The sequence below is a fragment of the Adiantum capillus-veneris genome, chromosome 11 (assembly GCF_014529385.1).
Source record: "Adiantum capillus-veneris isolate H3 chromosome 11, ASM1452938v2, whole genome shotgun sequence".
Taxonomy (NCBI): Eukaryota; Viridiplantae; Streptophyta; class Polypodiopsida; order Polypodiales; family Pteridaceae; genus Adiantum; species Adiantum capillus-veneris.
Window position 1 is genome coordinate 87033888 of NC_140941.1, and position 17184 is coordinate 87051071.

A 17184-nucleotide genomic window follows, 5' to 3' on the forward strand; every position below is an offset into this window, starting at 1 on the left:
CAAATGGAGTACAAGTCTGGGTCATCCGGGTACAAGTTCGGAAGTGATGTTCTTGGTGATACAGGAGTGATTGCATTCATCTTTGGCCGTCTAGATAGTGTGTCCGTAGCCACGTTCTTACTCCTAGCCGTGTGAAGGATCTGGAAACAAAACATGGACAAGAAGTTTGCCCATCTCATCTGTTTCTCAGATAATTTTTGCTATGTGAGGAAATGCCGTAGACTTTGGTGATCAGTTTCGATCACAAAGTTTGCTCCTAGAAGGTTAAGCTTCCAGGTAGACAAGGCCATCGCATACCCAAGATATCACATCCCTTGATGGGTGCCATAAAAGTGATTTGTGGTCCTTTTACTCGCTAATCCGGAGACTGATTTATCCTTGCATGGGAGTGGCATTGGTGGTCAACCCCTCAAATGTTGATCCTGATGTGACCGGAGTGCCTTGTTGAGCCTGTGTGAGGTCCAAACGTCCTGCAATATCCAGTGAGATAAAATTGTCCGTCAATTCGGGATCATAGAGGTTCAATACCTACTGGTTATTCAGAGAACCCTAGCCCTTTAGAAGATGACGCTTCCCTTTCTCTGTTTGTGTATTCCCTTGTACATGAGGAATAGAATTCAAGCTCGGTTGGGTGGGTTCCTTCTTCGTTTGTTCTTTCTTTGAAGATGCTTGTTCTTGCCGTTGCGGTCGAACAGGGCAGTGAGGCTTCGTGTGTCCTTTCTCTCCATAGTAGAAACATCTTCCTTCTTCTTTGAAGGTTTGTTGTTAAAACCGCTTTCCGGCGTCCTATGGCTTCTTAAGCTGATCTGATTCCTCAGAGGGACGCTCTTTGCCTTGATTCCCATTGTCATCATAGACCGCTCTTTGTCGTGTACGATATGTGCTTTGTTCCATCCTTTTGGGGGTACCAATGGAATGTAAATCCTCGGCAATGATTGCCGACTCCATCATCCGCTGAAGGGTGTCACGGGAATACACCTTCATACTCTTTCAAAGCTGTGGTTGAGGGCTTGCTTCAAACTTCCGCATCTTTTCCTAGTCGGAAATCTTCATGGAATGAGTTACTTTTAGAAGAACCAACCAATACTTGTCGACATAGGCCGTGACTTTCTCAGGTTTCTTTTGGGCGAGCCAATCCCATTCCTTCTGGATAACCTTCTCGAAGTTGGGCAGAAGGAATTGTTCATAAAATTCAGCTTTGAAGTGAGTCCATGTTTTGGCTTGAGTAACTTTCAGAATCTTGGCCAGTCATCAGCTGCTTTCCGTCTCCTTGAGATACATCCCAACATGACGCGACTTGGATTTTTTGTTAAAGTTTCCGTTGGCAAAGCAACTCTAAAGAGTCTGATAAAAGACAGTGCCTTGGAGATCTCTTTGTCTTGTGTAACTGTCAAACTCGTCAAGAGATTTCACATCTTGTGGTGATGTCAGGCGCACATCTAACCCTATGTGCATGTGGATAAGCTAACTCCTATTGCTAGGGTTTAGGACAACCTATGAAGTGTTTTGGCACCCTGGTGAGCTTGTACATAGGACGTGCATGTCCAGGCACTTTAGATTAGTTGCATACCTTCTGATTGCACATGAGCATAGTGAGTGTCTGCTACGTGTAGGCACTGGGAAGTGTTCCCATATAGTTGCATTAGTATCCAAACTAGGTATTTATCTAGCAGGTGAACACCTCTTATATATGAGTTTATTAATTCATTAAGTGACATTTCACTAGGATTTTTATCGGCATTGCCCGACCGAGCTTTGATCCCATATATAAGTGACCCCTAGGAGTCACTTCTCAAGCATAAATCAGTACCCTCAGTACCAGCACCAAGTACTACGGGAGCACCAAGTACCCGTAGTACCTCAGCATCTCTGGCATTTTTGCACCAGATCAGGCCATCAACACCAACGTTTTCAGATTTCAGCCCTAGCCTCATCGTCAGATTGTAGTCCCAAGCTAGATCAACCCTAGCGTTTTGCATTGTCAGCCCTTAGCCTCATAGATCCAAGCATCAATTATGATCAGCCCTAGCGTTTTGCATTTTCAGCCCTTAGCCTCATAGATCCAAGCATCAGTAGCAAGATCCCATTAACATCTCAACATATAGGACCATTGTATGAGCATTTGTGCAATGTAAAACAAATAACTTTCTAGCGATAGAGAGGGGGACCCTTGGTGGGAGTTTGGGACCCCATCTTGTGGTAGTCTCCTTTCTCTCTCTCTTTCACTCACAGAACCTTCACTCATTATCATTCGCTCTCTAGTCTTTGCACATCTCTCATTGAAGTAAATGGAACTCTCTCATGAAGTAAAAGGAACCTTGAGCACTCATATTGAGCATTCACCATCAATCACTTCCACTACACATTACAAGTAACACTTGCGGTTGTCCTTTTTGAACTTGGTCTTCTCCTTAGTATCATGAAAGAAGTAGTAGGCGCTCTTCTTAGAAGAACGTTTAGATACTGTACGAGAAGTAGAGGTAGTATAATCAGGAGGGTATGAATGGAAGAGATAGAGATCCTTGCTTTAATTCAGCAAAGAGAGTCTTTTTCTTGGCCTTTTCTTTTTGTAGGTCGTTTGTTTCAATCCGGAGATCCCTTGTGTGCTACGACACCTCTTTTGGTACTTTCCTCCTGCGTGTTGTTACCGCCGGCAGTGTTTTCCTGAGGCCCCATCGGCATTTGTTCCTTGCGGCCTCAATTCCATCCAAAACCTTCTGCACAACCGCTAGCGTGAGAAGCTGCTGCAATTCCCCGAGTTGAACTCGTAATTGTTGAAGTCCTTCAGTGGTTCTCCCTTGACTCGTCACGGTTCTTCTTGTTCCTTCCCACAATCGTCCTCCTTTGCAAGAAAGAGACGCGACTGAGCTTTGATGCCACTGTCACAAATGGGAGTGAACACGAATAAGTAATAAGCTACAAATGAATAGAATATTGATTAAACGAGACGAGGGAGAAAATTGACACAGTATTGGGGAACCAGAAGATGGGCGGGTCCCCCCTCGTAAAGAGAATCTTTATTGAGGGAGAATCTTTTTTTTACAAGCACAAGAGCCGGAGAAACCCCTCCGTTCTATTTCACAGTTCCTTTCGGGAACTCGAGAAGCAAGCTCTCTTCTCAGATTCCTTTCGGTATGTACTCAGAGCATGGAAGCTTTGCAGGCCTTCCCGGATTCCGTTTCCGGAACCGCCGAGCGGGCCGAAGCCTCCTTGCCCTCTTCTCCAAATCGGAGTACCTACAAAACACAAATACAGCAGCAAAGACTTGAAAAAACTCATGAACAATTGTCACTTGCTACTCTCGGCACGTAAAGCAACCTTCCTTCGTAGAACCGTCGCGAACACTCGCAAGTTCCCGACGGCAGTCTCCTTCTCCTTCTAGCATTGGCTTCTCACTGCTGCAATAGGAGGTGCCTGGCTGCTTTTATAGGCTCTAGAGGCCCTCAGGAATAGGGTGGTGGCTGGTGCTTTTTCCCCGTGTCTAGAATAGAGGTAGAGAGAGAGGATGTCTGACGGAAGCTTTAGAGAGAGGAGAGAGAGAGATTGCTGGCTGCCTGCCCACCCTGTTATTAGCAGATTGGGGGACTCCTCTGTTTTTCATGCTTTATTTTAAAGTGGCAGCCGGCCACTTATAAAGAAAAGTGTGAACCTGTTTAAAAACTAAAAAAAAAACTTGTGAGCTGAAAGCGGATGCTACACTGCACTTCTGAGGCGTCCTTGTTTGCAATCGCATGCACAAATGCAAGGCAGACATAGGCTTTATTGCGAGAAAGCATTTGCTTTTGCGGAAAGCACTTAAAAACATCTTGCTTTTTATCAAGAGTTTCTGAGTTCTTGTACTTGTATCTTTACGTGTAATCCTTTACCAAGCTCAGATTTCCTCCTAGACCAATGGAATATTCCCTGTCCGATGCTCCCGTCATCCTCCTTGTGACACATCAGGAATATCCATTCGTTCTGTCCCACCGAACTTACGGAACAACTCCTTCACGACGCTTAATGTCACCCATCATATGACACAACGGAGATGCCCGTTCCTGATGGTTTTTATCAATTCAAGTAGACCTACAATTCCTAACTTTAACAGGTTAAGTGTACGCATTTGAATATCCTAATTTCATTAAATAGAAATTACTCAAAAAAATAAGAAAATAGTTTATTTAGCAACAACAACAGTATCCAGTCATCTCAGAAATCTTGATACACTAGAATCACATTCATTTTACTTTTACTTAGCCATCACATCTAGATCTCACTGATCTCCGATTGATGTCTGAATGCACTAAGTTGAGTTCATTCATCAGATAAAATGCTGCAGACATTTTATCTTTTCATCACGTACTCTAACAATATACACATGAAAGAGCATGTTCAATTCCAAGAAATATCCAGTTCAATGTATATATTTTGATTAAGGCATTCCGCAAAATGCTGTCAGCCTTCTTTGATGAACTATCAATTGATTCCCTTGCTTCTTCGGAATTCTTTGATGAACTATCATCCGGTTTCCTTGGTTCTCTCTTGTCTTTAGACGAATCTTGCCCCCTTGAGGTGGACACTCGCTTGTCCGTAGGATAGGTTAATGAGCCGGCATGCAGACCAAAACCTTCCGTGGCATGTCCCATACGTCTCTAAATGGAGTCAGACTTCTTTTGCAGACAATACTGTCAAATCTCTTTTCGCAATCCATAGCAAAACCGCTCAATCTGGTCCTTCAACGTGATCCTTCGAAATGAGGACACTGGCAAATAGGTATCCCCAAAACCTCTGGCAATAGTCATCCAAAGTGTTTTCCTTATTCAGTCTCAGATGATGCCAAGCCGTGATGACATCTTCTTCATATTCTTCTATTAACCAAGGAGAAGTGAAAACTCTCTTAAATTTTACCGCCTTCTTAGGTACTTCTCTATGCAACAACAGAGTAGACCACCATGCTTGTGCGTTTCCTTTCAAGTAAGATGCCGCCCTTCGTACCTTGGAGCGTTTCTAGAGAGGACCTCTTGAAAAGGCGGCGTCGAATTGCTGTATGAATTCAAAGTGTTTTCCTTATTCAGTCTCATATGATGACAAGCCGTGATGACATCTTCTTCATATTCTTCTGTTAACCAAGGAGAAGTGAAAAATCTCTTGGATTTGTTAACCAAGGAGAAGTGAACTCTCTTGAATTTTACCGACTTCTTAGGTGCTTCTCTGTGCAACAACAGAGTAGACCACCATGCCTGTGCGTTTCCTTTCAAGTAAGATGCCGCCCTTCGTACCTTGGAGCGTTTCAAGAGACGACCTCTTGAAAAGACGGCGTCGAATTGCTGTATGAATTCAAGGGCTCAATGGGTGTCGTGGTAGCCTGAAAACGTGCCAAACTTGATTGTTTGACCCCCATCATTGAACTCCGTGGTCTTCTTGTTCTTTATCTCATTATCCGAACTGTCAGCAGAGGACAAAGTCTCCTCCTCTGAACTGCTAGATGGCTTCCTGTGCTTGCTAGAATTTTTCAAGAATCTGCTTTTCTTACTTTTATTGCTTTTTCTCTCGCTTCTTCCATATTTTCTCATCCTCACTAGAGAAAGACAAACTGTGGGAACTCTTTGAAGTTTTTGAAGAAAAAAATAAATTTGGGACATTCTCGAAACGAGCACGGTTCTTGGATGTGCTTACCACTTCAAAAGTCGATTTTCGGCCCAAATAATTGGGGGAATCCGTTGATTTCCTCTTCTTTCGAGAGTGCTCTAAGCTTTTCATCAACTGATTTGTCGTCTTTTCAAGAGCTTTGTCAAACTCTTTCTCCGAGTATAGTTCATGTTTTTCTGCACACGGCTTTGCTTTCTGCTTCATTATTGTCTTGAGAGGAGAATCTATGGCCTCTCATCATCTAGAGTGAATCTCGTCAAGCGGGTAATTCTTCAGGTGATTTACATATTTTGGTTCTGTGGAGTACTTGATCAATCTTTTCATGCACGTGTCAACCTGCAGTCGATGTTTGAACTCTGCTCTGTTGAGATTTCATACCGGATTCTTGTCAAAATCTCTGCTGGTTTCTTTTGTTTCCATGCTTCTACTTAGATTTTCTTGATCTCCTTGTAGACTAACCGTCAGAGGGGTGCTCTCTATGTTGGATTCTCCACGAGAACCCATGTGTGCTGCAATAAGGATTGGATCCTTAGTAGAAGAAGAATCGTTCGGAGCTCTAATACCACTGTTACAGGCTTGGACACTCAAAGCGAGAAATCAATATGTCACGTGCACATCTAACCCTATGTGCATGTGGACAAGCTAACTCCTATTTCTAGGGTTTATGGCAGCCTAGAAAGTGTTACATCTCCCTTGTGTGCCTGTATGCAGAACGTGCATGTCTAGGCACTTTCGATTAGTTGCATACCCTCTGATTGCACATGAGCATAGCCAGTGTTTGCTATGTGTAGGCATTGGGGCGTGTTCCCATACAGTTGCATTAGTACCCACCCTAGGTATTTATCTGCATGTGAATCGAATAGTTCATAAACTTATTAGTTAGTGACATTTTTGCACCATTTTAGAAATCTTGGGATTTTTAGGAGGCATTGCCCTACCCAGCTTTTATCCCATATATAAGTGACCCTAGTGGTCACCTCTCCACAATAAGTCAGTACTCGCAGTACAAATACCAAGTACCCGCAGTAGCTCAGCACCTCTCCGGCTGTTTTGCACCAAATCATCTAGCGTTTCTAGAATACATCCCATCGTACTAGATCAGCCAGCGTTTTTCAGTTTTCAGCCCATCCCCACCACCGGGGATAGCAGATCAGCCCATAGCCTGGTCGCCATGGCAGATCGTAGCCAGAATCCCTAGTGTTTTTGCATTTCAACTCTTATCCTCGCAAATCCAAGCGCCTATAGCAAGGTCCCATCAGCGTCTCATCATTTAGGACCATTGTATGAGCATTTGTGCAATCTAAAGCAAATACCTCTCTAGCGATAGAGAGGGTGGCTTTGAAGGGGGGTTTGGGACCCCATCTGGTGTCAGTCTTCTCTCTCTCTCTCTCATACACACACACACACACACACACACACACACACACTGAACCTTCACTTGCAGTTTCATTCTCCTCTCTCTCTAGTCTATTCACAACTTCTCATGAAGTAATAGGAACTCTCTCATTCAATAAAAAGAACTTTGAGTATGCAAAGAGCACTCATCCCGAGCATTCATCATCAATCACTTCCGCTGCACATTACATTGGCCCCTAGAGTCCAACTCTTTGAGACTTTGTGTGTAGATGCTCTGTCGAAGAGTGGCGCTTATACTTATAAATAGTACAAGGGTTGCCAAAAAGCCGAGCCCAAAAGATCTTATCCAAAAGCATCTGCTCCCAAAAGCGTGCGCAAACTCAACCCTGCAGTCAATGCAAATTGCGAAAATCCGTACAGCCTGCCATGTGTCATGTTGGCGTGATTTACAGAGGCATGAGGCAACCCGTACGCTTTTGAAAATTAAGTTCTAGGCCCCTCAACTGGCGGTCTTCAAGTCAATAGGGGTTTAGGTTTTTAAACCCTAACTCCTTAGGCCTCTCGGCCACATCTTCCGGGTTAAAGTTTTCAAACTCTAACCACTTGTCCTCTCGGCAAGTTCCTCAAGTCCCCCCCCCCCCCCCCCCCCCCCCCCCCCCCCCCCCCCCCCCCCCCCCCCTCCCCTCCCCGTCCCTTCTTGAAAGAATTGTAATCGCCCTCGATTAGGCCTGCAAAACAATCGAAGGACAAAAACGATCTTCAATAGACACCTACTCTATGTACCCATGTACTAAACTCCACAAATCTTACACTTTAACAAAGACATTAGTCATTGATGAGATCACATTTTTGTCAAGGGTCTGTGATAGCAGTGTTACAAGCTTGAGACACTCCAAGCAAGAAATCAATAGTAACACACGAATAAAATCTGCAAATAAATGAACTTGAATAGAGGGAGAGTCGACAAGGAACGGTGGAATTAGTCCCCAGATGCACTGGCCCCAAAGACGGGCACCGCTTTTGGTATTTCTTTATTATTGCTTTGCAAAGGTACAACATCCCAAGGGTCCAACTCTCTCCAAGACTTTGTTGAAGAGTGTGTAGCAGGGCTACAGTGTCACTTCACAGGGCAGACAGTTGGACAGTTGGCTACATTGGGTCTGGTTCACACTGGACGGACCCTCTGGACGGACCTCTGGTCTAGGGAGTGACACGTGGCAGGGTACCTACCGACGGTGGTCTTGTGGACCTCGTGGCCAGGTCACCACATGGCTGACATTATGAGCCGTTGGTGGCTCTTTATGGTGGTACATATGAGTAGTAGCGGTTGGTGATGTTATCATCTTCTTCACCTTTGATCTTGTACGTAGTCGTCTAGAACGAGTCTTACAAAGAGCACTGCTTCACCATCCCTGCACATCTGAGCCTCGACACCCCATTTGTACCTGTGAGTCCTGGGCTGGAGCTGAGTGTGCTGCCACGCCAGAGTCTGTACATGGTTCTTTGAGCGAGTCGAGTCCACATGTTCTGGTCCACTGTTGTGTCTCTGTTGTTATCCATTGTTTCTGTGTTTCATTCTGTTTGAGAGAGTTTCCATTTGTTTGAGTGAGATTGTCACGCACATTGCACTGAGGGGCACCCACACTGTAGAGAGCACGACACATTATCCGCTCTACAGAGTGGCCCTCGGGGCACTTATAAACAGTACAAGGGTTGCCAAAAAGCAGAGCCCTAAAAGATCTTATAAAAAACCATTCATCTCCAAAAGCATCTGCTCCCAAAAGTGTGCGCAAACTCAGTCCTGCAGCTAGGGCAATTCACGAAAATTCATGCAGCCTGCCATGTGTCATGTCAGCGCGATTTACAAAGGTAGGAGGCAGCTCTTACACTTTTGAAAATTAGGTTCTAGGCCCCTCGGTCAATGTTCTTCAAATTAGTAGGGGGTTAGGTTTTTAAACCCTAACACTTAGGCCTCTTGGCCACATCTTCTGGGTTAGAGGTTTTAAACTCTTAACCCCTTGTCCTATCGGCCTGTTCCGCAAGTTGGGCATCAACTTGTGACATAAACTTTCCTTTTTCCAGGAACAAGGTTTTCGAAAGTTGAAAGTGCTTTGGAATTAAAAAATTTCTTCTGAAATTAGATGAATATGGTCTCTTGGGACATTCATACCAATGATGATCACTTGCACAAATGATGCAAAGTCCATCAACAAGAGGCTTTCTGAATAATGGAACACCCATCTTGAGAAAAATCATGTCCTTTTGTCACAAACTGGTGATGTGGCTGGCCCTTGGATACACCCTCAGACACGCTGCCCGGATATTGCGCCGACAGGTTGACATGTAGCCTTGTACGCACGCCGCCGCAATTTCCGCTGACTGCTCCGCAAAACACACTGGGTTGTTGACGTGGCAGAATGTATGGAATTCCGTAATTCGTGCTGGCTGCTTTTCGCTGGCAGATTTTGGGGATCATTGCTTTTGAGTTATAAAGCTTTCGAATTAGAGATTTTTGGGGCTCTGCTTTTGGGCATCCCTTGTAACTTTTCTAATGAACCCGAGGGGGCTCACTCTGTAGAGCATATGGACGTAGAGTCTGAGAGTGAGCACCTACCCACTCTCTTGTACTTTGAACACATATTAATACAAAAAGAAATACCGAAAGGGGTGCCAGTCTCTGGGGCCAATATCTCTAGGCACGGAACTACGCTGGGCCGTGTCGACCTAATTGTGAATTGTGAACTGTTTTGAAGTGAATCTCTGTTGTGTCGCGGTAGAATCTTGACTTGGGGTGTCCAAGTTTGTTACGGTGGTATCAGAGCGCTGCCAATTTCTCTTATACCGGAAAATCTGATCCTTTTCTCGTGACACTTATGGATTCCAACAAAAATCAATCGACTTCTTCTGCATCTGTGAGTGCGGGAGGAGATCGTGGAGAAGATTCTCATGAGCAATCAGAAGAGTACGGCCCACCTCGGCCTACTCAGTCTCAAATTGAAGAGATGGAACGTTGACAATTGGTCGACGAGGCAACAAAGTAGATGATTAAAATTGCGAAGAATCCAAAACTTACAAAATATTTGACTCAGCAAGCCCTCGTAGAAGTGCATACCCAGTGGCAGAAGGCCACAGAGCCACCCATCAAACCGGCACTCAAGAAACCTCCTCAGAGGATGTTTACAGAGCAAGAATTAGAAGAGGTGGTTCAGACACAGATCAACCGGCTTTTGGATGCAAACAATAAAGCCAAAAAGCACGATAAAAAGCATAAGAAAGGAACTGACTTCTCGGGTTATTTGGCTCGTCAATCTACTTTTGCATCGGCAAGAAAGCAGGAGAAGCGTGTACGATTTGAAAGACTAGCAAGTTCTTCTTCATCTTCTTCTTCTGACAGTTCTTCTAGCTGTTTTGACTCGAGCGAAGAAGACAGAAAAGGCAAAAAGCGAAGCAAAAAGCAAAGCTTCGGAAAGGAAAGGCAAAGAAGCTTAAATTTCGCCCAGTTTCTGACAGTTCTACCGAGGACTCATCCTCCAACAGTTCGGACTCCGACGATCACATGTTTTATGCAAAGAAGCAGCATTTTTATAAAGCCAACCAATATGACTTCCTCGAGATTATACCATATCGGATGGGACCACAATCAGAGGCAGTTCTAGCGGCACCCGGATGGGACGTGGCCATTACACCTGTCATTGGCAAACTTCGGTTGCATTGTCATGGGTATTTAGGGCACGAGGACTTCTACATAATGCCCTCGGAAGGTTGTGATGTCCTCCTGGGAGTCCCTTGGTACCATAAGAACAACGCCGTGGTCGATTATCGGGCGAAGAAAGCGACATTGACAAATGAAAAGGGCCAAAAAATTGTACTTGATGTGAAATTGAAGGGAGAGTCTGTCTCTATTATATCGGCTTCAGCCGTTTTGAAATTAAGGAAATCCAGTCTGTTTGTTTACTTGATCTTTTTGAAAGAGTTAAATGATGAACACACAAGAAATATGTCTGAACTTGATGAAGAACGCCAAGATTTTCTCCACACTATTGCCGATTGCTTTTCTGAGGGCTTGCCTGGCGAGTTGCCACCAACTCGTCCTGAGGATCATACTATTGATCTGATACCTAGAAGCACACCACCGAACCGGCCATCTTACCGTGTGAGCCGAGCCCAGAATGAAGAGATTATGAACCAAGTGAAAGACCTCTTGGAAAAGGGTCTTATCCAGCCGAGTACTTCACCCTATTGCTCTTCAGTGTTGTTGGTTTTAAAGAAAAGACGGATCTTGCAGAATGTGCATTGATTATAGATCTCTCAATAAAATCACCATCAAGAACAGATTTTCGATTCCAAGGATCGATGATATTCTTGACCGATTTTTACAGGGATCCTCTTGTTTCAGCAGGATCGATTTGAAAAGTGGATATCATCAGATCCGTGCTGGGAGATGTCTTCAAAACAGCTTTTCGGACGAGCTTTGGTTTATATGAATTTTTGGTGATGCCTTTTGGCCTTACTAATGTCCCAACGACTTTTAACCAATTGATGGACAAGATTTTCAGAGAGTACAGATCTTTTGTTGGCACTTTCATTATAGTCTTCTCCAAGGATGAGGCAGAACATAGACAACATCTGCTATAGGTCTTTCAGGCATTGCGAGATCACAAGTTGGTGATCAATGCCAAGAAGAGTGATTTTTCTTACCGGAGATACACTTTTTGGGACACACCGTCTCAGCAGCAAGAGTCAGATGGACCCGCCGGCCAAGATTGAGACTATACGTGATTGGCTCGATTTGAAGAATATCCATGAAGTTAGAGGCTTCTTGGGCTTATGTTCTTACTACCGTCAGTTCATTATAAAATTTGCAGAGATTGCTTCCTCTTTACATATCTTGACACAGAAAGGAGTCCCTTTCTCGTGGGGACCCACAAAGGTGACTGCCTTTCTGACTTTGAAAGAGAAATTGACTATGGGACCAGTTTTGGCTTTTCTAGATTTGCAAAAGTCATTCGAAGTATATTGTGATGCTTGTGGTCGTAGTGTGGGTGCGGTCTTAATGCAAGAAGGCCATGTCATTGCCTATGAGAGCCGATTGTTTTCAAGGCCAGAATTGACAGCACAGATTTATGAGAAAGAGCTTTTGGCGGTTATCCATGCTCTTACTCAGTGGCGACATTACCTACTCTGAGCCGATTTTACGGTCTTCATTGATCATCAGAGTTTACGCTACTTCTTGTCACAGAAGCAACTATCGGAAAAGCAGATGCGGTGAGCTAACATCTTGTCACAGTTTCACTTCCAGATTGTCCATGTATAGGGACGTAAGAACTTGGTGGTAGATGCTTTGTCCCGCAAGCCGTTAGTCTTGGCTATTTTCGCGATTCATCAGAGAAGCTTCGAGGACATGGTCGATCAGTACGCCACAGATCTAGATTTTTCTGATGTATTCAATCGAATGCAGAATGGGGAGGTAGTAACGGGATCTTCCATTCGGGATGGCTACTTGATGAAGAAAACGATGTTGTGCGTTACACAGCCGTTGAGGGAAAAGGTTCTAACCGAATGCTACTGTCCACCATTTACTGGTCACCGTGGCATTGATACCACCTTGAAAGGTGTGGAGCAATACTTCTGTTGGTCGAGACTCAAGAAGGACGTGGACTATTTTGTACACAGTTGCTTGGTATGCCAGAAGGTCAAGTTTGACAGGCATAAAGCACACGGATTGTTACAGCCTTTACCCATTCCCACCCGCCCTTGGGAAAGTATTGCTGTGGATTTCATTTTTGATCTCCCGAAGACACAGAGTGGGCTTGATGGTATCTTGACTGTTATTGACAGATTTAGCAAGCAAGCTCATTTCATTCCAGTGAAAAGCCGGATCATTTAGGGAGACCGTTCATTGCCTAGATATTAGATTACATGGCATGCTTGAGACAATTGTCTCTGAGAGAGATCCCCGATTTACGAGTTTGTTTTGGAAGGCTATTCGGGAGAACATCAGCACACGGTTGCAATTCTCGTCATCTTTCCACCCGCAGACAGATGTGCAATCTGAGATTGCAAATTCAGTCGTACTGGATTCATTGAAGTCTTACATTTCTAATCAGAAGACTCAATGGGAAAAGTTTTTGCCCTTGGTGGAATTTGCCTACAATAACACGATTCACTCTTTGACGGGGAAGGCGCCATTTGAGATTATTGAAGGTGCTACGAAGGTTCCACCCTTCCTAAGCACGAAAGATAAGATTTTTGAAGCCTACTAGTACACGAGGGACTTGGACACTGCTTTTGCTAAGGTCCGGGAGGCTTTAGCTTAGGAAAGACACAAGAAGGCAGCAGATCGACACCGTCGCGATTTGAAATTAAAGGAAGACGATTGGGTGCTCTTACGATTTGAGAAGGCATGCCTGAGAAAGAAAAAGGGAAAGAAGCGGCTTTTTCAAAGCTTAGCATGAGATACTATGGACCTTTTCAGATAAAAGAAAAGATAAATGATGTCTCCTTTAGACTGAAGTTGCCCGATACTTGGAGAATTCACAATGCTTTTCATGTGAGTCTCTTGAAACCTTTTAAAGGCGATGTGCCCGATGATGGGGAGCCAAAGAGCAACCCAAAGTGGAGGAAAGCGAGGAGATACTCGTTCCAGAGCAGATACTGGCACATAAAGATAGAGAGATTAGAGGTAAAGTGATTAGGCAGTTCTTGGTTAAATTCAAGAACTCTCCTGCATTGGATGGGAAGTGGATGGAGGAGGAGGACCTAGCAGATACCTCTCAGATTGTGGAACTTTACCTTGAAGCATTTGGTTTAGCATAGTCTACTCCGATTGAATCCCGATTTCAGCATGGGTGAATCTAATGCAGTGGGCATGCACAAGAGGGGAGTCACTCCGCTCCTTTGTCAACGGATTACTCCGATTTTTGATATAGAGTCACTGATGTCCCTTTGGGTTTCAGGGATACTGCTGGGCTAATAGTATTTTGCTATATGACTTTATGAACTGGAATTCCCGAATATGAAAATATTGATTGATTTGTACTTGACTTGTTTGAGTGCAGGAACTGAAAGACGAAATGATTGCATCATTTCGGTCTCATAAATCTCTATAGACATGATTGCAGTATGGATTAGTTAATCCGGCATCTGTGAGGTTCCGACTGGATCTAGATGCGATTGCTAAATACGTTGCCGATTAATCATGGTCTGAGATTTGGAATGATTTTGAATGTGATTTGTCATGTGATGTCCTGTGATGTCAAGTGATGTCTTGTGATGTCCGGTGATGTGACTGTCGATTGGTACATGTGCTAGATGTGTCGTGTCTAGTGCGTCAGTACTAATAGTCAGTGTCTACTAAGACAGTTTATGGCCTCTGTCTTTTTTGCAGGCGTAATCGAGGGCGATTACAATTCTTTCAATAGGGGGGTATGCCACAAACTGGTGCCGTGGCTGGCCCCTGGACACACCCTTAGACATGCTGCCCGGATATTGCGCCGACAGGCTAACATGTGGTCTTGTATGGATGCCGCAATTTCCGCTTACTGCTACGCAAAACGCGTTGGGTTGCTGACGTGGCGGAATGTATGGAATTCCGTAATTTGCGTTGGTTGCTTTTCGCTGGCAGATTTTGGGGATAATTGCTTTTGAGTTATAAAGCTTTTGAAATAGAGATTTTTAGGGCTCTGCTTTTTGGCATCCCTTGTAACTTTTATAATGAATCCAAGGGGGCTCACTCTATAGAGCATCTGGACGCAAAGTCTGAGAGTGAGCAGTCAAAGACAAGGGTCTCTTTGGCTGGTCCTTCTTCGAATCTGCAATCCAAGATGAACTAGGAATAAGAAGGTGATAACAGTCACAAAATCGTGACATTCACATTCGTCCAACAAATCTTATTTGCAAGGTTTTCGGGAACACGGACGGGGAATGGGGTCGACGCTAGCAAAATTGAGGTGACAAGGATGGTGCAAAAAACGGCCAAAAAAAAGAGAGTAGATGGTGCAATGATGGATACTAAATGAGAAGTATATGGCATATGCCTCCAGGGCTCAAATTGGTTAAGTTAAATGATATTGCCTGTGAATGCCCACTTGAGCCTTGTCCTTGGGGATGAAGATTGGAATTGAGAAGAGCAACGGGCAATGGCATGAAGCCTTGATAGCTTCAGGCAGGCTTAACCAACGAGCCTTGGTGGTTTGGCTCTGTAGCCCATTGTGAACTGTAGTTTTCCGTTACTGCACCCAAATGCAAAACCTTCTGCTTTCATGAAGAAGCGAACTATTTTTGGACACGTAAAAACAACAGGATGAGAACTTGGAAGGGTGAAGTATTTAATTTTATTCCTGGATTTTCTTTTTTGTTCAGCATGTGCGTACTGTATTTTCACATGGGAATTGTTGATAGCATGCTGTTCTTCATCATGATGATTATGTGTCTAAATCTGCAGCATGGTTCTGTTGTTTTGTAGGGTATTGAAAATGTCTACACTCAGCACCAGCCATTACTTTACCAGACAATAGAGAGTATTGTGAAAGGGAGGCTGCGTGATATAGATTATCCGTTTGTAGGGAATCACTTTCAACATGGAAGGTTTGATTTTGACCTTCTGATTCTTTGTTTTATTCAATAAACTTAAGCAGATTTTCTCATATCTGAGTAGAGTGTATATTTTTGCTTTTGGTAGACCTCAGGATGTTGTCATATTCATTGTTGGAGGTTCAACTTACGAAGAAGCTAGGACTGTGGCTATGCAGAATGCCGCCAATAATGGGACGCGTGTGATTCTTGGTGGTTCTGTTGTTCTCAACTCAGCCAAGTAAATATTTTCTCAGACAGGGTTCTTTATAGTGGTTTCACTTGCCATTTTATTGACATCCTGTTTGGATTTTATGTGCCATCTTATTTACATCCTGTTTGAAGATTCTTGGCTGACCTAGAAGACATTCAGCGTCTTGGACGTGCCAGTGTAATATGATTTGCAGGTCAGGTTCCTCTCTCTCTATCTCTCTCTCTCTCTCTCTCCCCCCCCCCCCCCCCACACACACACACACACACACACACATACACACACACACATTCGAGTAGAAGTGGTCCCATTGCCACTTCCATAACATGTATTCGAGTAGAAGTGGTCCCATTGCCACTTCCATAACATGTGAAACCACAGACTAGTGTGTTTTGATCATTTAAGGCAACATGACCATGCTTATTTGACAGGTATTCAGCTAAAGCAATATTTTATGGCTGAGGCATTTGATAGCTTGAGAAGGGTCCTCTCTCTCTCTCTCTCTCTCTCTCTCTCTCTCTCTCTCTCCCCACCATTGCCACTTCCCATAACATGTGAAACCACAGAACTAGTGTGTTTTGATCATTTAAGGCAACATGACTATGCTTATGTGACAGGTATTCCGCTAAAGCAATATTTTATGGCTGAGGCATTTGATAGCTTGAGAAGGGTCCTCTACAGTCCGATCCAAAGGATGGAAGAAACGAGTAATTTCACAAATAAACACGACTCATGGACACATGCACATGGAAGGGGAGCCGTGATACCGAATTGGTCTATTAATGCGGATATAGATGTGAATGTTTGAGCCCTCATGAAGATGCCATACCATATTTCAAAATGCTCAACCATCTACAACTCTCAACAGCTCAATAGTGATACAGAAACTCTAGTGAACTCATAATTGGAACAACACCATTGTAAGGCTACCCAAGATTCACATAACTGTCATTTGCAGCAACCTCACTAGTAATTCTAGGTATGAGGAAGAAACTCTTTGTATACTTTCCTCGATAAATGTACGTCATTTTCAGGTTGTACATCACATCTCTCTCTCTCTCTCTCTCTCTCTCTCTCTCTCTCTCTCTCTCTCTCTCTCTCTCTCTCTGTGTGTGTGTGTGTGTGTGTGTGTGTGTGTGTGTGTGGATAGTTTCCTACGACGTTAAAATTCTCTTCTTCTTTTCTCTCTCTCTCTCTCTCTCTCTCTCTCTCTCTCTCTCTCACTGTGGATAGTTTCCTACGACGTTAAAATTCTCTTCTTCTTCTCTCTCTCTCTCTCTCTCTCACACACACACACACACACACACACACACACACACACACACACACACATTTTGCAAGAAAAGGAGGGCTTGAAACCCTTTGTATTACGTAATCAAGCTACAGAAGGCATTACATGAGTCGGTAGGTAGACCAAT

The 17184-nt window shown here is 44.0% G+C and overlaps 1 protein-coding gene across 2 annotated transcripts in view; it reads left to right on the plus strand.

The window, feature by feature from the left end:
- VPS45 (vacuolar protein sorting 45) overlaps nt 1–16806 on the plus strand; it is a 107872-nt gene extending 91066 nt beyond the window's left edge. For both annotated transcript variants that reach the window (XM_086523314.1, XM_086523313.1), the window contains 4 exons: nt 15449–15570; nt 15665–15796; nt 15901–15962; nt 16384–16806. In XM_086523314.1, the coding sequence (XP_086379440.1) occupies nt 15449–15570; nt 15665–15796; nt 15901–15955 (309 nt within the window). In that variant the 3' untranslated portion in view covers nt 15956–15962; nt 16384–16806. The remainder of the gene's footprint in view (nt 1–15448; nt 15571–15664; nt 15797–15900; nt 15963–16383) is intronic.
- The last annotated feature ends 378 nt before the right edge of the window (nt 16807–17184 follow it).